This window comes from Macaca fascicularis, chromosome 10 (assembly GCF_037993035.2).
Source record: "Macaca fascicularis isolate 582-1 chromosome 10, T2T-MFA8v1.1".
Taxonomy (NCBI): Eukaryota; Metazoa; Chordata; class Mammalia; order Primates; family Cercopithecidae; genus Macaca; species Macaca fascicularis.
Genome location: NC_088384.1, coordinates 19,508,736 through 19,534,090, shown reverse-complemented (window position 1 = coordinate 19,534,090; position 25,355 = coordinate 19,508,736). Strand labels below are relative to the sequence as shown.

At 40.8% G+C, this 25,355-nt stretch overlaps 1 protein-coding gene across 1 annotated transcript in view; it reads left to right on the top strand.

Moving 5' to 3' along the window:
• SLC5A1 (solute carrier family 5 member 1) overlaps window positions 1-25,355 on the top strand; it is a 73,502-nt gene extending 48,147 nt beyond the window's left edge. The window contains exons 11-15 of the mRNA XM_005567508.5: window positions 4,238-4,388; window positions 11,365-11,533; window positions 14,370-14,585; window positions 17,114-17,216; window positions 22,407-25,355. Of these exons, the coding sequence (XP_005567565.3) occupies window positions 4,238-4,388; window positions 11,365-11,533; window positions 14,370-14,585; window positions 17,114-17,216; window positions 22,407-22,630 (863 nt within the window). The 3' untranslated portion in view covers window positions 22,631-25,355. The remainder of the gene's footprint in view (window positions 1-4,237; window positions 4,389-11,364; window positions 11,534-14,369; window positions 14,586-17,113; window positions 17,217-22,406) is intronic.

Below are 25,355 nucleotides of genomic sequence, written 5' to 3'. Positions count from 1 at the left end.
TAACTGTTCTCACCACAAAAAATGATAAATATGTAAGGTAATGCATATATATGCTGATTAGCTCAATTGAGCTAATGTACAGATATTTCAAGACATCATATTGTATACCCTCAATATATACAACTTTCACTTGCCAATTAAAAAAATTTTTAAAAAGCCCTCCAACAGATGTTAACATGAAGGCTTGAACTAGGTCCAAGGGGTTTTACCTGGAGAATGAATTGACTTTTATGCTCTTCCAAGGAAACACATGGGGAAAGAGGCAAGATTTCAGCTCTAGGATGAGGGGGTCTGAGGCAGTAGATGGATGGGATTCAAGGCGGCTTGTCACCATAGAGAATCTGTTTCCCTAGGAGATTGAGTGAGTACTTAGCTGTGACTCCCAAATAGCTAGAGTTTTGTAGTTGACCTGTGGGATTACAGTCATGTTTCAGAAAAATCTCCTAATTCTGGCTCAAGGGATACAAATCTGGCTAGGGGGTTAGGTTAGGGGGTTTCAGGAGCACAAAACTTCAAAGTTATTACTCAGAAAAATTTAAGATAAACCTATAAAATTGTATTACTGAAAAGAAACTTAGAGACTAGTCAAATCCCTTCATTTTACAGTGGGGGAAACGGAAGCCAACAGAGGGGACGTGAGTTTTCCAGGGCCAGGCAGGAATGTGGTGTCTGGCATTTGGCCTGCTTAACGCTGCTCAAGGCTGGAATAGAGGAATTCAGGAGAGTCTTTTAAAAAATTAAAAAACTACAAACTTCATGCATGACTTTGGGCAAACCACTTGCATTTCAATTATATAAAAATGGGAGCAGTAGTTAACTAGTCTACTGAGCTGGGCTGCTTATTCATTAAGGTTACAATTAGCAGGAGTCATAGTGACTCTTCTAAAGCTCTGGCGTGGATTGCACTGGCCTCTGTGGAGTGTTTATGTTATTCCTTTAGGTGGGCAGGCCCTCCTAGTGAGGACTGGAGCTCTAAACATTATGCGGGAGTGTACTGTGCACAACAGAAAGATGTGTGGCATGCAGAACAAAATGCTGTACTTCCCTGTGCCATTGCCAGTCCTTCCTCGTGGCTGTAATCTGGCTTCAGTAAATACTGCATTCCTTTTTTTTTTGAGATGGAGTCTTGCTCTTATCACCCATGCTGGAGTGCAATGGCGTGATCTCGGTTCACTACAACTTCCGCCTCCTGGGTTCAAGCAATTCTCCTGCCTTAGCCTCTGGAGTAGCTGGGATTACAGGCATCTGCCTCCATGCCCAGCTAATTTTTTTGTATTTTTAGTAGAGAAGGGGTTTCACCATGTTGGCCAGGCTGGTCTCAAACTCCTGACCTCAGGTGATCTACTTGCCTCAGCCTCCCAAAGTGCTCGGATTTACAGGTGTGAGTCACCACACCCAGCCTACTGTATTCCTTAATGACCTCCCTGTGCTAGACTAAATAGATATTTTCCATTTCTCACCTTACTGGACCCCTCAGTGGCATTCAGCATTATCGATCACTCATCCTTCTTGAGCTGTTCTTTTCTCTTGAATTCCATCATACTGTATTCCCCTGTTTGTCTTTTTAAATTTTCCCTATCCTCTCTGGCTGCTCCTTTTCATTCCATTTGCAGATTGAGCCTCCTCCACTCAGCAAGTAGGTGATCCTCCCACCAATCCACATCAGCTTGTGTCTATTTTGTCTCCTAATATACATCTCTCTATTTTTTCTTCTGTAACCCTAGTCTGGTAGACCATTATCTTTTGCCTGGACCACTGTAAAATTATGTTCAGCAAATATTTGTTAAGTAAATAAATGAATAGAGTCTGATAAGAGTGTCATACAGAGTGGAAAGTTCTATCCCAGCTTACCAATTTCAATGCAAAGTAACCCTGAACAAATGGCCGAGCTAGGGCTGAAAGCCCTTCCTACTAACTCCTTGAAATGGACCTTTATCAACTGAAAAATGAGGTAATTGGACTTGATGATCTTTATAACTTCTGTATCTCTGATAGTTTGTGATCTACACTACACAAACTCAGAAACAGCCATTTAAAAAACCTCCAAACAAACGACAAAATAATTAGAATAGGCAGCATTTATACTTCATCTTGCAAGGCTGTGAGACCATAAATTATTAAAACATATAAAACCTAGAGGAATGACAGAATCATGTTCCAAAAAGATCTCAAGAGGCACGAATGCTGACTCAGATCTAACAAGCTGAAGTTTAACAGAGGTGTAAGTGAAGTTCTAAACATGTGAGTCTCCTAAATGCAGTTAGATATGAATATAGAGAAGAGAGAGTTGAAGGGAACATGAGTTGTCTTTGAATATGTGAAAGATGGCAAAATGGATAAGGGGTAAGACCTGTTCTGTTGGGTACCATGAGGACTACATTTGATGCTACAGAGAGGTAGATTTCAGCCTACTCAGAACTGTCTGAGGGCAGGTTCCCTGTAGGGTAGGAGATTTCCTGTTGCTGTAGAGTTGGGCAGCGGAAGTGTTGTGGAAGGGATTCATGTATCAGATGGATGATAGGTCTAGGTGATCCTAAGGTTACTTTTACTCCTGAGACTGTAAAACTCTTGTTAGTGGGTCCTCAGCTTGGCCTGGCCTTCTAGCCCCAGCAGGTGCCCCCCTTGCACTCCTTGGTATGGGAAGAATAGTAGAGATTATAGCCAACCAGGCTTGCCATAATTGGGAAAACTTTAATAACAAGAATTCCGTATTCTGATTTGGGAAGGTATCCCTGTTTAACACGTCAGAAATGAGGCCTAAAGCTTGATGTAACTTGCTTAGGATCAGAGTTAGAAATACAGCCTTGTCTTAAAAACAAAAACACTTAATTGAGCTTAAATTCACCTACCCTACAATTCCCTCATTTAAAATGTACAATTCAGTGGCTTTTTAAGTATATTCACAGAGTTGTGCAAGCATTGCTGAAATAAATTTTAGAAAATTTTTGTCACGCCATAAAGAAATCCTATACCTGTTAATGAAATGAGCAGTCTCTCCCTATTTCACCCCAACCTCCCAGTCCTTGGCAACTACTAATACACTTTCTGTATTCCTAGATTTGCCTATTCTGGATATTTCATATAAATAGAATAATATAATATGTGTTTTTTTGTGACTTGCTTCTTTTATTTAACATAATGTTGGCAAAGTTCATCTGTGTCATAGCATGTATTTTTATGTCATTCCTTTTTATTGATGAATACTATTCCATCACGTTTACCCATTTGTCAATTGTTCATGTATTTTGTTTATCCACTTATCATTTGGTGGACATCTGTGTTGCTCCTCCTTTTTGGGTATTATAAGTAATAATATTACAAACATTAATGTATGAGTTTGTAAGTGGACATATGTTTTCATTTCTCTTGGGTAGAGAGAAATGAAATTCCATCTAGGAATGGAATTGGTGGGTAATATGGTAGCTGAATGCTTAACCATTTGAAGAACTGACTGACCCAGACTATTTTCTGCCGTGGCTGTACCATTTTACATTCCTGCCAGCAATATATGAAGGTCCCCATTTCTCCACATCTCCACTCACACTTGTTATTTCTGTTTTATAAAATTTATTATTATAGGTATACTAGTGGGTACAAAGTATTAACCCACTATGGCTTTGATTTGAATTCCCCTGATGTTAAGCATATTTTCATGTCATTATTGGCTATTTGTATGGCTTTGGAGAAGTGTGTATTCAGATCCTTTGGCATTTTAAATTGGGTTATTTGTCATTTTATTATTGAATTTTATATGTTCTATATACTAGACTCTTATCAGATATATGATTTGCACGTCTTTTCTCCCAATCTGTGGATGTCTTACTTTCTTGAGAGCCTGATCTTTTGAATCACAGTTTAAATCTCTGTTATATCATAAATATTTCGGGTGAGAGACCTTATAAAAATCCCCTCAGATGGAAACACACATACATTCACTCTCACACACACACACCCCATCACCTTCACCATCACCACCATCATCATCATCGTCCAGTTGCAAAGTATTTACCTCAAGTATGTTGTGTCTCCAGCTCTCTGTGGCTGCTGTGGGCTTATAATGGGCTAATAAATGTAAAGCCATAGACCACTTTTTAAAGCTTCTAGTCTTTTTGGGGAGATAAATTGGATAACATGGCATGGTTTCAGAAGGCAAGCAAACCTTGAGTCCTCATATATTTTCCAAGTACGAAAGAGCTGAAGGTGCTGTATGTGCCACTCAAAACTCTTTCTCTTCCAGGACTGCGAGGCCTGATGCTGTCAGTCATGCTGGCCTCCCTCATGAGCTCCCTGACCTCCATCTTCAACAGCGCCAGCACCCTCTTCACCATGGACATCTACACCAAGGTCCGCAAGAGAGCATCTGAGAAAGAGCTCATGATTGCCGGAAGGTAAATGTGGCTTCCCCCATGCCACAAAAGCTTGAATGATCGGAGAGGTTCCATCTGTGTTACACCTCAAGCTAGGGAAGATTGGCAGATACCTGGGTAGAATGGGAATAATTTCTGTGGCTGGTTATATTTGCCATTTGGTGGCATTTAACTTTATTTATTCTTTTATTCTTTTTAAATTTTTTATTTCCATTCATGTTTGGGAAACAGCTGGTATTTGGTTACATGAGTAATAAGTTCTTCAGTGGTGATTTGTGAGATTTTGGTGCACCCATCACTCGAGCATTATACACTGAACCCAATTTGTAATCTTTTATCCCTCACCCCCTTCCCACCCTTTTCCTGAGTCCCCAAAGTCCATTATATCATTCTTATGCCTTTGCAACCTCATAGCTTAGCTCCCACTTATAAGTGAGAACATATGATGCTTGGTTTTCCATTCCTGAGTTGCCTCACTTAGAATAAGTCTTCAGTTTCATCCAGGTTGCTGCGAATGCCATTAATTCGTTCCTTTTTATGGCTGAGTAGTATTCCATCATATGTATATATACACCATAATTTCTTTATCCACTTGTTGATTGATGGGCATTTGGGCTGGTTCCATATTTTTGCAATTGTGAATTGTGCTGCTATAAACATGCATGTGCAAGCATCTTTTGTCTATAATACCTTCTTTTCCTCTGGGTAGATACCCAGTAGTGGGATTGCTGGATCAAATGGTAGTTCTACTTTCAGTTCTTTAAGGAATGTCCGTACTGTTTTCCATAGTGGTTGTATTAGTTTACATTCCCACCAACAGTGTAAAAGTGGTCTTTTCACCACATCTACACCAACATCTATTATTTTTTGATTTTTAAATTACAGTCGTTCTTGAAGGAGTAAGGTGATTATTTTTTCCTTGCTAATTTGTTTGAATTCTTTTGTAGATTCTAGATATTAGTCCTCTGTTGGAAGTATAGATTGTGAAGATTTTCTTCCACTCTGTGGGTTGTCTGTTTACTTTGCTGACTGTTCCTTTTGCTGTGCAGAAGCTCTTTAGTTAAGTCCCACCTATTTATCTTTGTTTTTGTTGCATTTGTCTTTGGGTTCTTGGTCATGAAGTCTTTGCCTAAACCAATGCCTAGGAGGGTTTTTTCTGATGTTATCTTCTAGAATTTTTATAGTTTCAGGTCTTAGATTTAAGTCCTTGAATTATCTCGAGTTGATTTCTGTATAAGGTGAGAGATGAATATACAGTTTTATTCTCCTGCATGTGGCTTGCCAATTATCCCAGCACTATTTGTTGAATAGGGTGTCCTTTCCCCACTTTATATTTTTGTTCGGTTTGTCAAAGATTAGTTGGCTCTAAGTATTTGGGTTTATTTCTGGGTTCTCTATTCTGTTTCATTGGTCTCTGTGCCTATTTTTATATCAGTACCATGCTGTTTTGGTGGCTCTGGCCTTATAGTATAGTTTGAAGTCAGGTAATGTGATGCCTCCAGATTTGTTCTTTTTGCTTAGTTTTGCTTTGGCTATGAGGGCTCTTTTTTGGTCCCATAAGAATGTATTGTTTTTTCTAGTTCTGTGAAGAATGATGGTGGTATTTTGATGCGAATTACATTGAATTTGTAGACTGCTTTTGGCAGTATGGTCATTTTCACAGTATTGGTTCTACCCATCCATGAGCATGGGATGTGTTTCCATTTATTTGTGTCATCTGTGATTTCTTTCAGCAGTGTTTTGTAGTTTTCCTTGTAGATGTCTTTCACCTCCTTGGTTAGGTATATTCGTAAGTCTTTTTTTCTTTTTCTTTCTTTTTTTTTTTTTTTGCAGCTATTGTAAAAGGGGTTGAATTCTTGATTTGATTCTCGGCTTGGTCACTGTTGACGTATAGCAGAGCTACTGATTTGTGTACATTAATTTTGTGTCCTGAAACTTTGCTGAATTCATTTATCAGTTCTACAAGCATTTTGGAGGAGTCTTGAGGGTTTTCTAAGTATATGATTGTTCATCAGCAAACATTGACAGTTTGACTTCCCCTTTACTGATTTGGATACTGTTCATTTCTTTCTTTTGTCTGATTGCTCTGGCTAGGACTTCCAGTACTATGTTGAATACAAGTGGGTAAGAGTGGGCGTCCTTGTCTTGTTCCAGTTCTCAGAGGGAATGTTTTCAACTTTTCCCTTTTTGGTATTATGCTGGCTGTGGGTCTGTCATAGTTGGCTTTTATTACATTGAGGTATGTCGCCTGTATGCTGATTTTGCTGAGGATTTTAATTATAAAGGGATGCTGGATTTTGTCAAATGCTTTTTCTGTGTGTTGAGACGATTATGTGATTTTTGTTTTTACTTCTGTTTATGTGATGTATCACATTTATTGACTTGCGTATGTTAAACCATCCCTGCATCCCTGGTGTGAAACACACTTGATCATGGTGGATTATCTTTTTGATATGTTGTGAGATTCAGTTAGCTAGTATTTTGTTAAGGATTTTTGCATCTATGTTCATCAGGAATATTGGTCTGTAGTTGTCTTTTTTTGTTATGTCCTTTCCTGGTTTTGGTATTAGGATGATACTGGCTTCAAAGAATGATTTAGGGAGGATTCCCTCTTTGTCTATCTTGTGGAATGTTGTCAATAGGATTGGTACCAATTTTTCTTTGAATGTCTAGTAGAATTCAGCAGTGAATCTGTCTGGTTCTGGACTTTTTGTTGGTAATTTTAAAATTACCATTTCAACTTTGCTGCTTGCTAATGGTCTGTTCAGGGTATCTAATTCTTCCTGATTTAAGCTAGGAGGGTTGTATCTCTCCAGGAATTTATCCACCTCCTCTAGATTTTCTGGTTTATGCACATAAAGGTATTCATAGTAGCCTTGAATTATGTTTTGTATTTCTGTGGTGTCAGTTGTAATATCTTCTGTTTCATTTCTAATTGCGCTTATTTGGATTTTCTCTCTTCTTTTCTTGGTTAATCTTGCTAATGGTCTATCAATTTTACTTATCTTTTCAAAGAACCAACTTTTTGTTTCATTTATCTTTTGTATTTTTTTTTTGTTTCACTTTCTTTTAGTTCTGCCCTTATCTTGGTTATTTCCTTTCTTCTGCTGGGCTTGGGTTTGGTTTGTTCTTATTCCTCTAGTTCCTTGAGGTGTGACCTTAGATTGTCTATTGTGCTCTTTTAGACTTTTTGATGTAGGCATTTAGGGCTATGAACTTTCCTCTTAGCACCACCTTTGCTGTATCCCAGAGGTTTTGATAGGTTGTATCACTATTACCATTCAGTTAAAAAAATTCTAAAATTTCCATCTTGATTTCATTGTTGACCCAGTGATCATTCAGGAGCAGGTTATTTAATTTCCATGTATTTGCATGGTTTTGAAGGTTCCCTTTGAAGTTGATTTCCAGTTTTATTCCACTGTGGTCTGAGAGAGTACTTGATATAATTTCAGTTTTCTTAAATTTGTTTAGACTTGTTTTGTGGCCTATCATATGGTCTATCTTGGAGAATGTTCCATGCACTGATGAATAGAATGTATATTCTGTGGTCGATGGCTAGAATGTTCTGTAAATATCTGTTAAGTCCATTTGTTCCAGGGTATAGTTTAAATCTATTGTTTCTTTGTTGACATTCTGTCTTGATGACCTGTCTCGTGCTGTCAGTGGAGTATTGAAGTCCTCTACTATTATTGTGTTGCTTTCTATCTTATTTCTTAGGCCTAGTAGTAATTGTTTTATACATTTGGGAGGTCCAGTGTTAGGTGGACATATATTTAGGATTGTGACATTTTCCTGTTGGACAAGGCCTTTTATCGTTATATAATGTTCCTCTGTTTGTCTTTTAACTGCTGTTGCTTTAAAGTTTCTTTAACAAAGACAACAAAAGTTGTCTTTTTCCACCCTTTTGCCTTAAGTTTATGCGAGTCGTTATGTGTTAGATAAGTTTCTTGAAGGCAGCAGATACTTGCTTGATAAATTCTTATCCATTCTGCAATTCCATATCTTTAACATTAGTATTGAGATGTGAGGTATTATTCCATTCATCATGCTATCTGTTGAAATACTTCTCCAGTGATCTGGACCTTCAGGTTCCCCAGTAAGGGTCTGTGTTTTGGGGCGATGATCCCCCTATCCCACGTTCACAGTTTGGGCTCTCACAGTATTTGGGCTGTCTCCCGGGTCCTGCAGGAATAATCTGCTACCTTCAGAGGGTCTGTGGATCCTCTTGCGCTTTTCTGGTATATTCCTGCAGTAGTTCTTGGAGCAAAAGTTCATGATGTGAGTCTCTGCATGATGCTCTGTCCGTCTAAGTGGGAGCTACAATTTAGTCCTGCCTATCTGCCAGTTTTTCTAGATCCTCCAGTGGCAATTTAACTTTAAATTGGAGATCATTGAACAATGCCCCTCTGGAGTTGGGACACTTAATTTACCCCTCAGGCTGTCATTTGGGTTGAGGCTCATCCTACCTAAATCCAAACTGTCCAGACAGTGGCAGAGACAGGACTGGAATCTGCAGCCACTGAGCCCTTGTCCAAAGCTCTTTATACTGCTACACACTGTCTTCCTCAGCCCCTCACACTGCAGCTCTCCACACTGGCTGTCTTTGAGGCCCACATGCCTCTGATTCCTCGACCCCTTGACGCAACATTTTGTAGAACCATTGTGAAGGCTCAATTGTGCTTGTGAATATACTCTGTAGAGCCTAAAACACCAAGTGCTGTGCACATTTCTTGTTGTCAGATGGGCTAATAGATGCAATAGGGTCCTGAAAGCATTAAAGTATCAACACCTGGGTCAGGTGTGCTCATTATCATGATTATCCATGGAGCAAATGCTCTGGACAGAGGATCAACAGGACCCTTGCTTGTTCTTCTACGGGGCTAAGGCAGGTCAACCTCCTTAGGGCAGGTGGACCAAGTCCCTGGGATGTCAGCCAAGGGAAAGTTTGCCAGTGAGTGCAGGAGGGATATGGGCTGCTACCTCATAGGTCTCATTTTCAAGATTGGAATGAAGGAAGAAAAGCAAACATGGTGGGCCACTTTCAATTGACAAGATACCTGGCACCCAAAGGAGATCTGACTGTGCCAGAGGATCTTTACTCTGAGCCATAGAAAGTAGCACTGTTACCTTGATTGATTTTTCCTTAGAAAGGCACTTACTGACTTTTCCAGTTATTTATGTGGATCAAATGCAAGATGCTAAAGAAAATATTTTGTTGCCTTGTGTAGGGATGAATCCCATGGCACTGAGACTATGTTGGGGCTCACATTTTTGTGTATCCTATAACTACTGCCCTGGGGCTTGTCCCAGTCCTGGATGAGCTCACAGTGATGTGAAACCATTCCAAACTCTGCTGTGGGGACTGTAAGATCACCCAGGGGCTCAGATAAGGGAGTGATGAGTGTGGCATGCGTGGTTGGGAAAGGCTCCTAGGGAAGGGAGAACCTGAGCTGAGTCCATAATAGTCGGTGGGATATGGAAAAGGGGGACAGTTGAAAGGCATTTCAGAGGGAGAAATGTGTGAGTGAAAGCATTGCCTTGTGGAGGTCAGTTTAAGTTGCAGGTAAGTGAGAGAGGGAATCACAGTCATCTTTCTCATTCTATCAAGAGCACAAGTAAGAAGAGCTTGCAAGGACATCTCCGATCTTTTCAGGACTTGAAGTGAAACTCAGCAGGAGGAGAGGTGGAAATACCTGGTAGCGTTTCTTCCTATCTAGACCATTCCTTTATAAAATCATCTTGCCTAGTGTTTTTATTAATAACTTCATTATTGTGAAGAAGAAGACAAAAGGGAAGGAGAAGGAGGAGAAGAATAAGATAATAATAATAGTTTTTACTATTTGTTGAGTGCTGCTATTTGCAAGGTTTTACTCTCACTTAGTTAACTATCACTTAGATTAGTTTTGCTATCACTAATTCTTTTTTTATCGGAATTTAAAACTTCTGTTCATCAAAGACACCATTAATCAAATGAAAAGGGAGAAAATGTTTGTTAAACATATATCTAACAAAGGATTTATATCCAGAATACGTAAGCAGCTCAATAATAAAATAACCAAATTAAGAAACAGCCAAAAGACTAACAAAGCACATTAAAAAGTATTCAGTGCCATCACTAGGCATCAGGGAAATGGAGATCAAAACCATACACACTAGAGTGACTAAAATTTAAAAGATTGATATCAAATGTTGGTGAGGGTGTAAGTCAAACAGAATTCTTATACATAGCTGCTAGCAATGCAAAACAGTACTGGCACTTTGAAAATCAGTCAGGCAGTTTCTCATAAAGTTGGATGTCCATCTACCCTATAATCCAGCAGTATCTGTCCTTGATATTTACACAAAAGAATGAAAAAATATGTTTGTAAAAAACACATGAATATTCTTGCTTAAGTGTACTGCTGTAGATCTTAGTTTGTACTGTACACATGATCATATATGGCCTTGTATTGAGGTCATTGGTGTGTATGTCTTGTGACTCCCACAGAATATTCAGTGCATGTGTGTTTGTATCACTACTACTGTCACTAATTCTTATTCCCACCTTGCAAGGTCAGTCCTATTCCCAGTTTACAGATGAAGAACTTGAGACTCAGAGAGGTTAAGAAATGTCTCCTATGTCACACAGAAATAATAAGAATTTGAATCTAGGACTATCAGGCTCCAAAATTCATACCTTGTTCTCATACTCTTGCCTCTCAAAATGAGATTGTCTTATGGTGGTGAGTGGGCCTAGGCTACTATTGAAAGTCAAGTGTGTTTCACTAATTCATAGGTATGAATGATTTTCCTATAGGCAAAAAAATCTTCAAGCATACATTTTCTAATTATTTTTTTCTTGCTGTGGTCATATTTGCTGGTGGTGGTGGTGGTGGTGGTGGTGGTGGTGGTGGTGGTGGCAGTGTGTGTATGTATGTATGTATACATATAATACATGGCAATATCTACTCATGTAGAGCTACTTATTGACACTTTGTTGTGGGGGCTTTAATTTCAGGTTGTTTATCCTGGTGCTGATTGGCATCAGCATCGCCTGGGTGCCCATTGTGCAGTCAGCACAAAGTGGGCAACTCTTCGATTACATCCAGTCCATCACCAGTTACTTGGGACCACCCATTGCAGCTGTCTTCGTGCTTGCTATTTTCTGGAAGAGAGTCAATGAGCCAGTAGGTATCATCTGGGCATGTCCAGAAAAGTCATGCTGGCAAAGAAGTTTCCATGTGGGTTTGCATATTCTCTGTGGGAGGGAGTCTATTTCCCAGAGATCTTGAACAGACACAGATGTGCTACTGAGGGTTTATAGGGAAAGCCTCCAGGGATCATGGGGCTCTCTGTTGGAGTGAGCTCCTCGGGAGTTGGTATGGGGGTCCACATTCTCTCTGTCTCCTCTGTCCAAGATTAGATTTTCTTTTTTTTTTTTTTGAGACGGAGTCATGCTCTGTCGCCCAGGCTGGAGTGCAGTGGCCGGATCTCAGCTCACTGCAAGCTCCGCCTCCCGGGTACACGCCATTCTCCTGCCTCAGCCTCCCAAGTAGCTGGGACTACAGGCACCCGCCACTTCGCCCGGCTAGTTTTTTGTATTTTTTTAGTAGAGACAGGGTTTCACCGTGTTAGCCAGGATGGTCTCGATCTCCTGACCTCATGATCTGCCCGTCTCGGCCTCCCAAAGTGCTGGGATTACAGGCTTGAGCCACCGCGCCCGGCCAGATTAGATTTTCTTAATTTTTTTTTTAATAGAGGTGAGGACTCACTGTGTTGCCCAGGCTGGTCTTGAACTCCTGAGCTCAAGTGATCCTCCCACCTTGGCCTCCCGAAATACTAGGATTACAAGCCAAGATTAGATTTTCTATCTGATCTTGGTGATTTTGACCTGACTGCATGGCACTCCCTAGGAATTCTGTAGCCCCTAGGTGAGCGAGAGAAAGTCCTAGCACAACGTACCTCCAGCACTCTACTGTGAACTTGGCTTTCCAGCCAGCACCTCTCAGCGCTCAGTGAAGACAAAGTCCTGGCGCACAAGCAGTTTATACATACAACAAAGTGCGTAACAAGTAAGGGATACAATACAGCACATAATATGAGCAGGAAGGGATTTAGGAAAGACTTTATCAGCAGGGGCTGAAACTGTCAGGAAAGGCTCCTTGGAGCAGCGGGAGCTGGAAGAATTTGAAGTTGGAGAGGGAAGACATAACATTCAAGTCAGAGAATAGTACTGTCCAGACCTTTCAGGCAGAAGTAGGATAAGAGTGAGGGTGAAGGACTTGTATGGAATCTCGCCTGGCTCAAGGGGAGTTTGTGAATGTGAAAGATGAAAGTGTGGCTGGAAAGGTAGGTCAGGGTTTCATTAACAGTGACCCCTTTGGTGGAATCTTTAGGTTTTTGTAAATATGAGATCATATCATATGTAAATGAGGCCAATTTGACTTCTTCTTTTCCAATTTGGATGCTCTTTTTCTCTTGCCTACTTGTTCTGTCTAGGACTTGCAGTACTATGTTGAATAAAAGTGGTGAAAGGGTATATGAAAAAATTTTGAATTTTTAAACATTTATTTCATGGCAGATTTATTGACTTTTTTTGAGACAGGAATCTCACTATGTTGCCAAGGCTAGTCTCAAACTCCTGAGCTCAAGTGATTCTTCTGCCTCAGCCTCCAAAGTAGCTAGGACTACAGGCACACCCCGTGCCCAGCTAAGCAATAATTTTTTTGAGTGAAATAGCGTATGGGGGATGAATAGGGAACATATTTTTTCTTTTTCCTTATTTATTTCTTCATCTAGAAGTCACTTCCAGATGCCAGCATAGGGTGAGGCACTAGCAACACAAAGTTAATGAAACCTGCTTCCTTCCCTGGGCAACCCCCAAGTCCACACTGGGAGACAGAGAACTATTGTGATTCCATGGCAGTGGGGTTGGTGCTGGCCTGGATCTGTGTCCACAGTGCTGTGGCCACAGGGTGCACAGGGTCCACCCACCCTGTGCAGCTTTTTCTATTTAAGCTAGAACGAGGTTACCAGGAATAGAAGAGCCCATATTCTCCCAGACAGAATGAGCTGTACAAAGACCTGGAGACAAAAGCACATGTCATGCCATGTGTGGAGGATAGCTGATAATTTCATACACTTGGAATAGAAAGTGTAGGGATACCAATGGCTAGCAAAGGGGCTGACCAGCACCTGATAAAACTGTGAAAGCTCTTTTGGGCCACCCTTCTAAGAGCACATTCTACTTTGTCACTGGCCTGCCAGAGTCAAACCTAGTCCTTTAGGTGAGGACTTACCTAACGGAAATATAGAAAGGAAAAAAGGAAAGAGGGAAGGAAGGAAAGAGTAAAAAAAAAAAAAAACCCTGAAAAATCATCCCCTCATGTTTCTGGTCTCTTAAAGTCTTCCATATTCTAATATACAAACCCAAAATTTAATGTAAAAACACCGTATAATTTTATGTTCTCAAACTAAAAATAGTTCATAAAATAAACTATAAAGAGGGCTAAAAAAGTAAATGTTATTTATATTTTGATGGAAGTTTCTTTCTCCTTCATCTTCCAAAGACCCAAATTCTTTTCCCACGTCTTTATGAAACACAAATTACCTCACAAGTAATTACTTTTCATCTGAATATGCCTAAATCTGGAGATTGGTATTGATAGTAGCTGCAGGTGGAAAGGCTCAAATTATTTTTCAAATTAAAGGGAATTTTTGGAATCAAGCCTGTAGGTTGACATTCTATTCCGGTTATTAGACACTTTACCCCATTATGTTATGGCTCCTTGTTTAATGATCGAGGTGAAATCATGTTGCTGAAACATGATAGACAGACACACTGAAGGTCTTCCATAGCACTCCTAGCCATATTCTGAACTTCAGTGTTCTGGGTTCAGACAGCCTGGAGCTACCACTTCTACCTCTATCCCTTTGCCTCTGCCTATGCCTCCCTGAAGAATGTTAGAAAGGCTATCTGTGTTTTGTGTTCACCATGAGTTAACCCAGGGTTTTCTTTCACAGGGAGCCTTCTGGGGACTGATACTAGGATTTCTGATTGGGATTTCACGTATGATTACTGAGTTTGCTTATGGAACCGGGAGCTGCATGGAGCCCAGCAACTGTCCCACGATTATCTGTGGGGTGCACTACTTGTACTTTGCCATTATCCTCTTTGCCATTTCTGTCATCACTATCGTGGTCATCTCCCTCCTCACCAAACCCATTCCAGATGTGCATGTGAGTATCCATTTAGGGGATCTGTCCTTGTTTCATGTTCATACTGCAATGTTCTTTAATTTTTAAAAATCTTTTCATTATTATGGGTACATAATAGTTGAATATAATTATGGGGTACATGTAATGTTTTGATACAGATACCCAGATTTCATCAAATCTGGGTAATTGGGGTGTCCATTGCCTCAAGCATTTATCATTTCTTTGTGTTAGGAACATTCCAATTCCACTCTTAGTTATTTTAAAATGTAGAATATGGTGGCTTATGCCTGTAATCCCAGCACTTTGGGAGGCCAAGGTGGGAGGATCGCTTGAGTCCAGCAGTTTGGGACCACCCTGACAACATAGTGAGACTCTGCCTTTAAATTGTACACATATAATAAATTAAGTATAGCTACCCTATTGTGCTACCAACTACTAGATCTTCATTCATTCTAACAATTTCTGTACCCATTAACCATCTCCATTCTGTCCTCCATCCACTGCTACCCTTCCTGGTCTCTGATAACCATCAATCTACTCTCTATCTCCATGAGTTCGGTTTTTAAAACTTTTAGCTCCCATATATGAGTGAGAACATGATAAATTTGTCTTTCTATGCCTGGCTTATTTTACTTAACATAATGGCCTCCAGTTCCATCCATATTGTTGCAAATACGGGATCTCATTCTTTTTATGGTGCAATAAAACTCTATTGTATATTTGTACAACATTTTCTTTATCCATTAATTTGTCAATGGACACTTGGATTGATTCCATATCTTGGCTATTGTGAATAGTGCTGTAGTAAATATAGAAGTACAAGTATCTCTTTGATATACTGGTTTACTTTCTTTTGGATATATATCCAGTAGTAGAATTGCTGGATCATATGGTGGCTCTATTTTTAGGTTTTTGAGGAACTTCCATAGTGTTCTTCATTGTGGCTGCACTAATTTACGTTCTCACCAACAGTGTTTCAGGGCTCTGCTTTTTCCCCAACCTCACCAGCATTCATTATTGCCTTTTTGATAAAAGCCATTTTAAATGGGGTGAGATGATACCTCATTATAGTTTGATTTGCATTTCTCTGATGATTAGTGATGTTGACATGCCACAACATGCTTGGTTGGCCTCAGCAAAATTATACCTCTTACATTCACATTCACATGACTTGCCATTGGTTTCATGTGGAAGGATACATGCCAGGAAACATGGTGTGCCAGCAGGCTGATATCAAGCCCATGTCTTTATTTGGAATCCTCACAGTTGTACACCCTTTATTCCAGGGCTTATTCTCTGAAACCTGCTCCCCAAGTGCAGGCTCAGGTGCACAAGATCACATGGGTGGTACAGGGCTACCTGGCTTAGAAGCCTATATTTTAAATAGAAACTGGTATTTCTCTTGACAGTCGTGTGGTCAAAGCTTTCAAAGGTCCCAGCAAAGCACATACCTAGTTACAAAAATCAGTCTACTCAGGGATATCCATAATATAGTTTGCCTCTTGATTTTTTTCCAAATTAATCCACCAAAAATTGACCATAGGATGTAAAACAACATCAAAGCCTAATTGATTCAAGACTTCAAAAGTTGCAATTACTCTTCTTTAACTCTAGATGCCCCCATTGGTTTAGAATTCATTCATAGCTCTCCCAATTTAGATAAAGATGACCAATTATGAGCCATTTTTATTAGTAGTCTGCTAACCCAACACAGATTTCCAGGTTTCCAAGGGAACAGAGCCAGAAAGTTAACCCAAGGTCATATTTATTCCTAGAGAAATCAGAAGGATTTTGTTAATCCTTTACTTTACTCATGCATGCCCATACAAGTGCCTGTGGAATCCCTAAGAGACCTTCAACTTCATTGCCAAATTTTTAAGAGCTGTTACAAACCTAATGTCAAACAAAGGCTGCTTTTGTAGCAGCAGAACTGCATCACATCTGTTGGCTGGACCTGTCACAGACTTTCTTTGTGTGGTATCAACTGCTTCCTCATGTCTCAAGTCTTTGAAAATATTATACCCCAAACACAATTCTAGTTCATGCCCTAGACCAAGTTCATGCTCTAGATGAAGTTTTTGGTTCATGCTCTTAACTATGTCAATAGAAACTGTGCCTTCAGCTCTACTGTATTCTATTAGGGCTCATGATTCTAGATTCTTGTCCACATAATGTGACATAGTGCAAAAATCTAAACTTACACTCCTAACCTGGAGAAATGGCTTCTTACTGCCAGTGCTAAAAGGAACAAATTATTTATCACACACATAAAAGAGTTCATTCAACAAGCATTTCTATATGAGGCAGTTTTTTGGCTCTGAATATGCAAATATCATAGAGGCTAGTGTATACATGTACATTACTTTCATCTAAGTTACCAATGTTTTTAGAGATAATGTTATGGATGGGAATGTTGTGTATGTTCTTCTTAGTACTGAGAGGCCACATTCCCTTCCCTTCCTTGATGCATATCTCTTTGCCACCCCCCAACTTCTTGTCCCAAGATGCTATTTGGATCTTTCTGTTGACCTGTTCTGCCTTCTCTGCAGCTCTACCGTCTGTGTTGGAGCCTGCGCAACAGCAAAGAGGAACGTATTGACCTGGATGCAGAAGATAACATCCAAGAAGTCCCTAAGGAGACCATTGAAATAGGTGATTTATGACCCAGAGCAGATCCTAAACCATAAAAGTTACTCCTACAACAACAAGACAACTTTACTGAAGCCCTTCCCTAAATGACTTTAACAGAGCTCAGATGTCCCCGCTCCAGGGCAGTGAGGAGCAGGGTGGGGATGAGATGGATAAGTGGGTTTGGGGAAAGTTAACTCTTGAGTTCAAGGGGAGGAAAGGGTACAGAATCATTCAAGCTCCCTGACCCCTCATATTTAAAAAAAATTTTGTGGGTACATAGTAGGTGTATATATTTATGAGTTACATGGGGTATTTTGATGCAGGCATGACAAGCACATCATGGAGAATGGGGTATCCACCCCCTTAAGAATTTATCCTTTGAGTTGCAAACAATTCAGTTGCACTCTTAATTTTTTTTTTTTTTGAGACTGATTTTCACTCTTGTTGCCCAGGCTGGAGTGCAATGGCACAATCTCGACTCACTGCAATCTCCGCCTCCTGGGTTCAAGCGATTCTCCTGCCTCAACCTCCTGAGTAGCTGGAAATACAGGCTTGCACCACCATGCCTGGCTAATTTTGTATGTTTTTAGTAGAGACAGAGTTTCTCCATGTTGGTCAGGCTGGTCTCGAACTCCTGACCTGAGGTGATCTGCCCGCCTTGGCCTCCCAAAGTACTGGGATTACAGGCATGAGCCACCGCACCCGGCCTTGCACTCTTAATTTTAAAATGCACAATTAAATTTTCATTGACGATAGTCACCCTGTTGTGCTATCAAATAGTAGGTTAGTCATTCTTTCTATTTTTTTTGTTGTACCCATTAACCATCCCTACCCCATCCCCAGATCCCCACTACCCTTCCCAGCCTCTGGAAAACATCTCTATGTCCATGAGTTCAATTGTTTTGATTTTTAGATATCACAAATAAGTGAGAACAGAACATGAGATGTTTGTCTTACTGTGACTGGCTTATTTCACTTAACATAATGATCTTCAGTTCCATCTATGTTGTTGCAAATGACAGGGTCTCATTCTTTCTTTATGGCTGAATAGTATTCCATTGTGTATATGTACCCATTTTCTTTATCCATTCATCTGTCGATGGACACTTAGGTTGCTTCCAAATCTTAGCCATTGTAAACAGTGCTGCAACAAACATGGGAGTGCAGATATCTCTTCAATATACTAATCTCCTTTCTTTTGGGTGTATACCCAGCAGTGGGGCTGATGAATCATATGGTAGCTGTATTTTTAGTTTCTTGAGGAACCTCCAAACTATTCTCCATACTGGTCATACTAAGTTTCATTCCCACCAATAGTGTACGTCCTCACCAGCATTTGTTAATGCCTGTCTTTTGGATATAAGCTGTTTTAACTGTGATGAGATGATATATCATTGTAGTTTTGATTTGCATTTCTATGATTGATTAATGATGTTGAGCACCTTTTTAAGTACCTGTTTGCCATTTATATATCATCTTTTGAGAAATGTCTATTCAAATCTTTTGGCCATTTTTGATTGGATTCTCACCCCTGATATTTGACAGCACTCAGTGAGTAAGTGTGGGTGAGGAACTTGCCACCTTGCCTTGATTTGAGGAATGGCAGGGGGCAAGAGAAGAGTTGGAGCTCTTCTGACATAGCCTGTGAACTAAGGGCAGATGGAGCCAAAGCTATGGTCAGTTCTAGTGACATCAAGATGAGGGGATAGAGGCCCTTGGGATCTTATGTCATACTGGCTTACAATATCAAATGTAGAAAATCAAATTTCTCTGGAAGACCAATGAAATAATGCTTAGTCAGTGCCTAGAGACTTATCCTGTAAGTTAACACTTTCTTCTACTTCAGTATTGCAACTTTTCCTCTATGTGGGAAACGTGCACACGTGGAGGATGGTTGTGGAGGTGTGTGGTGTGCAGGGCTATGGGGGCTCAAGGTCATATGTGCTTTACCTGGTGCTGGGCTGGAGGCCTGGAGGATGGTTGTGGAGGTGTGTAGTGTGCAGAGCTATGGGGGCTCCAGGTCATATGTGCTTTACCTGGTGCTGGGCTGGAGGCCTCATCACTCCATCTGAAGGAGAGCACAGGTGTGTGTAGCTCAGAACAAGTTCTGAATCTGGCCATCAGGAATACCATAGAATCCTAACTCGGGAAAGAGATCTAGAGATCATTTGGTCTTATCACCTCATTTTATAGACATGTAAATTGAGGCTTAGGGAGGGAGACGATGTGCCTAAGGTCTCAGCTTTGTTACAGTCTGCTCTTGATCTTCGGGGACCTTTCAATTCTCAAATTTGTTATGCTGCAAATACTGGAGGGAGCCTGGAGCCTCAGGAGCTGGCCATGGTGCTGAAAACAGCCCCTTCCTGCTTCCCTGGAGCAAGCAGGCAGGAACATGCCCTCTACTTCTCCTACCTCCAAAAATGTCTCCACACTGTGTGAGAATATCATAGATTTTAAAGGGACATGGATTAGGAGTATTTTGAGTGTCAAAAGGTCTTATTATGGAAGAAGAGATTATTTTTATGCCAGAGGGCAGACTTAACACTGGTGGGTGAAAAGAATTCATCCAATTTTAACTCAGAGTAAGGAGGCAAGGTAGTGCAGAGACAGACTGTGAGATTTGGCATCAGGAAGAACTGGGATTGAATCATGAATTCTCTTCCTACTACTCTGGGAAAGTGATTACATTGTTCTAAAGCTCAGATTTGTCATATTAAAGTACTCTAAATGAAAACCCATGCCTCTTATACTCTGCTATAAGAATTGGCTCTAATTACCACCATCATGATTGCTTTGAAGGAAGAGTTTTCTAATTGAGTTGGTCTGGACAGGGATGAGCAGTATGTGTACATCTGTCAAGGATTCTGTAGAGGGGACTTCCATACTGGCTAGAGATTTGACTTAGTGACTTATGAGGTTCACAGCAGCACTCAAATTCTGTTGTGTCTTCAAGAACTTAGGGTGAAATCAGACTGAACACCCTACCCTATTAAAGCACAATAAACTAAGCTCTCTTGAGGGCTTTTACAGACCATAAGTGTCACATTCACCACGTGAATGTGACAGCAACACAAGGAAGCTTCGCAGGTGCATCGTTGTCCCTTTATCATCATCCTCACCACCACCACCACCGTCATCATCATTGATAACAGTATGATCATAACATATTTTAATTGCAGACACTTTAGTGATTCATTTCAGCACTGCGTCATCCTCTTAAGGCAGATAATGCAAGTAAAATTATTCCAATTTTCCTGCCTCTCCAGAACAGGAAAATGTGACACAGAGAATTTCCTAAGATCATTCAACTTTTTTTTTTTTTTTTTTTTTTTTGAGACAGAGTCTTACTCTGTCAACCCAGGCTGTAGTGCAGTGGTGCAATCTCGGCTCACTTCAAGCTCTATCTCCCGGGTTCACACCATTCTCCTACCTCAGCCTCCCGAGTAGCTGGGACTACAGGCACCCACCACCACGCCCGGCTAATTTTTTGTTATTTTTTTTAGTAGAAATGGGGTTTCACCATGTTAGCCAGGATGGTCTCAATCTCCTGACTCGTGATCCACCCACCTCGGCCTCCCAAAGTGTTGGGATTACAGGCGTAAGCCACTGTGCCCGGTTGGCCATTCAACTTTTTATTGACCCACAAAGCCATGTATTTCTCACTTGAGGTGGTCAGTGATCCTAGCCTCTTAACTCCTTCTTCCCCACTCTGCTATTTTGGTGGAGTGAGTCAAAGGGGAGAGGTGTGAGTGTGTGAGACAAAAGAGAGAATGGAAAGAGACTTACACTTTTTGACATCTACTGTGTCAAGGGACACGGATTAGGAGTATTTTGAGTGTCAGAAGGTCTCACTGTGGTAGAGGCTCTACCACAATAAGAGCTAGAGGCTCTCTCATTAAATCATTAAATTCTTCGTTAGTACAATGAAGAAGGTATTATTTATCCAATTCTTCTGATACCTGAAGATAAGGGAGGTAAATTAACAAGACCATAAAGCTAGGTTTTGGCCCCAATTCTGACTCATGTGTGAATTTGGTCACTGGGATTCTTTCCAGTTCTAAAATTCTGTGACGTTTTAAAATTCTGTGATGTTTTAAAGCTAAAATTCTGTGAGGCTGGGCATGACTTATATCTGTAATCCAAACACTTTGGGATGCTGAGGTGAGAGGATTGCTTGAGTCCAGGAGTTCAAGACCAGCCTGGGCAACATACTGAGACACTCTACAAAAAGAAAATTTTAACTGGGCATGGTGGCACGCACCTGTAGTCCCAGCTTAGCTACTAAGGAGACCGAGTTGGGGGGATCATTCGAACCCAGGAGTTCATGGCTGTAGTGAGCTATGATTACCCCACTGCACTCCAGCCTGGGTAACAGGGCAAGACTCTGTCTCTTAAAAAATAAAGATAAAATTCAGTGACTTGTAAAAATGGGAAAGTGCTTTGCAGGGTCTGTGACTGTGGTGCTGAAAACACAGTGGGCTTGATCTCTTATCTAGTGAGTGGCAGAGTGGGCATTTAAAACCAGGTTTGTCTACCTCCAGGGCCGCACCTGGGCTCAGAGGAGGGAATCAGTTCCCTTGGTGGGTATTCACTTTGAGCATCAGGGCCAGGTGTGGACAGTTTGACTAAGCAGTGTTGATATGTGACATTAGATCCTAAGCCCGGGAAGTATTGCTCATTGCTGCACTGCATCAGGAGCTGTTCAGACCAATTCTTATCACCTGGCTGGGTCTGTTGTGAAGCCTTAGAACTGACAGATATAACTAAAGCATTCCTGAGTCATGCCAGCCAGCCAGATTGCTTTCTGGTGATGTAGTGAACAGATACGAGATTTTGTGTTTCAGAGTTGAGTTTTCCTTCCTATGGCACAATTCCTCAGTCTATTATTAATATGCCTTTATTATAAACTATTATTTGATCTGACTGTTCCAAATCAAAATGAATTTGCACTGGGCCTGACAGAGATAAAACTTAGGCTGGCTGATCCTAAGGATGTAGACAGTAAGATCGTTTTGTCATTAAGTTTATCGGAACATTTTCTACCATTTTCATTCCTTAAAACAAGAAAATATGGGGGAAATTTTGAGAAATTTTTCATTTTTGGGAAATTTCTGCAGAATAGCAGATACTTCATGGTATGGCATCTCCTCTGGAAACTTTTCTAGTCCGTCCTGCTTCTGTGTCCAATAATTCTTCTATGCCTTTGACCAGACACAGAAGTTCCTGAGAAGAAAAAAGGATTCTTCAGGAGAGCCTATGACCTATTTTGTGGGCTGGAGCAGCAGAATGCACCCAAGATGACTGAGGAAGAGGAGAAAGCCATGAAGATGAAGATGACGGACACCTCTGAGAAGCCTTTGTGGAGGACAGTGGCGAACGTCAATGGCATCATCCTGGTGACCGTGGCTGTCTTTTGCCATGCATATTTTGCCTGAGTCCTGTAGATTCACCATGGCTGGACTCTTCCTCACCTTCCTTTAGTCTCGTCCTGTGGTGTTGAAGGGAAACCAGCCAGTTGTAAATTTTGCCCAGGTGGATAAATGTGTACATGTGTAATTATAGGCTAGCTAGAAGAAAATCATTAGTTTGCTGTTAACTTATGCATTTGAAGTCAGTGTGATGCAGCCATCTGTACCCACTGGAGCTGCAGAAGGACAGTCCACTCAGTCACATCCAGAAAAAGGCAGACTAAGAATCAGAAGCCATATGATGTCTGATGTGAGTCTGTCTCAGGTAGATTCCGGGTGTCAGTGTGGTTTATAATCCTTGAATATTGTTTTAAGAACTTTGGTCTCCCTGGTTCCTGCCACTTTTTCTGTCCATCCTCCTCCCCATTTTTTTTAAAAAGAAAACTATTTTCCCCCATCATATCCCTCTCAAGTTTTGCCTGGACTTTCCCTCTCAAGTGTGTCAATCGGATAAACTGAGGAATGCATGGAAGCTGAGGATGGAGCTTGATGGGCTCCCTGTCCTGGGTGTTTGTTCTTTGAAGCGGAGGCCTGAGGAAGTTAGTACTTCCACAAAAGGGAGGGACTTGGGTCCCAGCCTCAAGCTAGTTGGGGAGGCAGATAGCCTGAGTCCAGGGAATTTTCTGGGCTTCTTAAAATGTCCATTGTGAGTTTCCTGTGTTTGGGATTCCACTCATTTTGGCATTCACAGTGCCTGGAATGTCTTAGATTTTCAGCAATGCTTGTTGAATAAATGAATGACACAGGCATTTATTTATAAATCTTTGCTTTCTTTTTACATAAGCCTGGCCCTTAGTTAACCTTTTTGTGGCTACACAAAATACGCCCACTGGTTACTAATGACTTGGGATGCATTTGTCAAACTGATTATATCAGTTTTCTAGGGGTGTCATAACAAAGTAGCACAGACCAGATGGCTCAAGCAGCACACATTTATGTTTTCGCAGTTCTAGCCACTAGAAATTGGAGCCCAAGGTGTCAGCAGGGTTGGTGTTTACTGAGGCCTCTCTCCTTGGCTTGCAGGTGGTCATATCTCACTGTCTTCCACAGCCTTCCTTTTGTGTCCTAAATCTACTCTCTTATAAGGACATCAGTCATATTGGATTAGGACCCATCCTTCATTTTAATCACCTCTTTAAAGCCCCTACCTCCAATACAGTCACACTGTGAGAAACTGAGGGTTAGGAATTCAGCAAGTGAGTCTTGAGGAGATAGATATTAAACAAACCCACAACACAGATAAAGTATGCATTTTGGGGATTTCCAAGCCAGAGGCTCCCGTTAAAAAGGTAAACTGAGGCAGATATTTTGCAGCAAAAGGAAATAGAATTACAAACTGAACATACATGGGTGAGGCAAGGCGGGGGGTGGGGGGCCAAGGCCTTTGGGTAGGCTGATCACAGGGTTTTTCAACAATAAATCATTGGGAATGCATTTGTTGCTCCCAGGACCCTGGCACCTTGACTCCGGGACTATAGCACGTCAGCAAATACAAGTAAAGCCCAGCACTCTGATTTGCACTTATGCCAATCTGAAATATCTGGTGTTTAGTTTGATTTTTTGAGTGCAGGTTCATTCAAGGACCAGCCTTCCCTTGTGCTCAGGGTGAAGTAGAACCAGAAAACATTATTATCCATTCCCAGAAGTCTTGGAAGAGCCTTAGTAGAAAAGCAGAAGCTGCTTTGACTGTGAAACTATTTGATTCCTATCAGTTTTTGGTCAGAAGATATCCACCTAGACCAACCTGAGGAGAAGGCTCAGAGTACAGATATACTCCGAGCAATGTGATCAATGTCCCTGAACCTTCATTTTTCATCTGAAAACAGAGATATAAATGCCTGACTCACAGATTTAAATGTTATACATTGATAGCATTTATCAATATAACATTTATTTAAATAAGTAGGTGCTCAATAGATGTTGGTCTTCTAACTTTCCATCCCCATTCCAGGGTCTTCAGAATTGAAAGAGAGATGTTGTATCACTGTTAGAAGGCTGCCTTGGGAAATTCTGCAGCAGGGAGGAGTGATTCTCAGCCCCTACACCATGACCGCCAAGTTCCTCACCTTGGCTGAGTCCCTAAATCCCTCTGAACCTCAGGTTCCTCCAAGCACAATGCAGACTTCACAGAGCTGTTGTAAAGATTAGATGAGGTCAACTGATACTGCTTAAAAGGCCTGGTCCATAGAAGATGCCCAATAAACATTACTGCTTTCCCCCTCACCCTACTGCCTGAAAAAATATACCCGTGAGACCGACTTTGAGGACCAGTGTGGGCAGGGGGTTGCGCATATAAAATATTTGATGAGTACCAAGCACAAAAATCAAGCTGGTAAAATATCAGGCCTTGCCCCAGAAAGACAAATACCACATGATCTCACTGATATGTACAATCTTAAAAAGTCAAACTCAGAAGCAGAGAGTAGAATGATGGTTATCAAGGGCTGGGGGAGGGAGGGACTGGGGAGATGCTGGTCAAATGATACAAAGGTTTAGTTGGGTGGAATAAGTTCAGAACATCAATTGTACAATATATCAGTTATAGTTAACAGCAATATACCACATACTTGAAAATTGCTGAGAGTAGTGTAAGTGTTCTACCACAAAAAAAATGTGCAGTAATAGATGTTAATTACCTTAATTTAGTCATTCCACAATATGTACATATATAAAAACATGTTGTATGCCATAA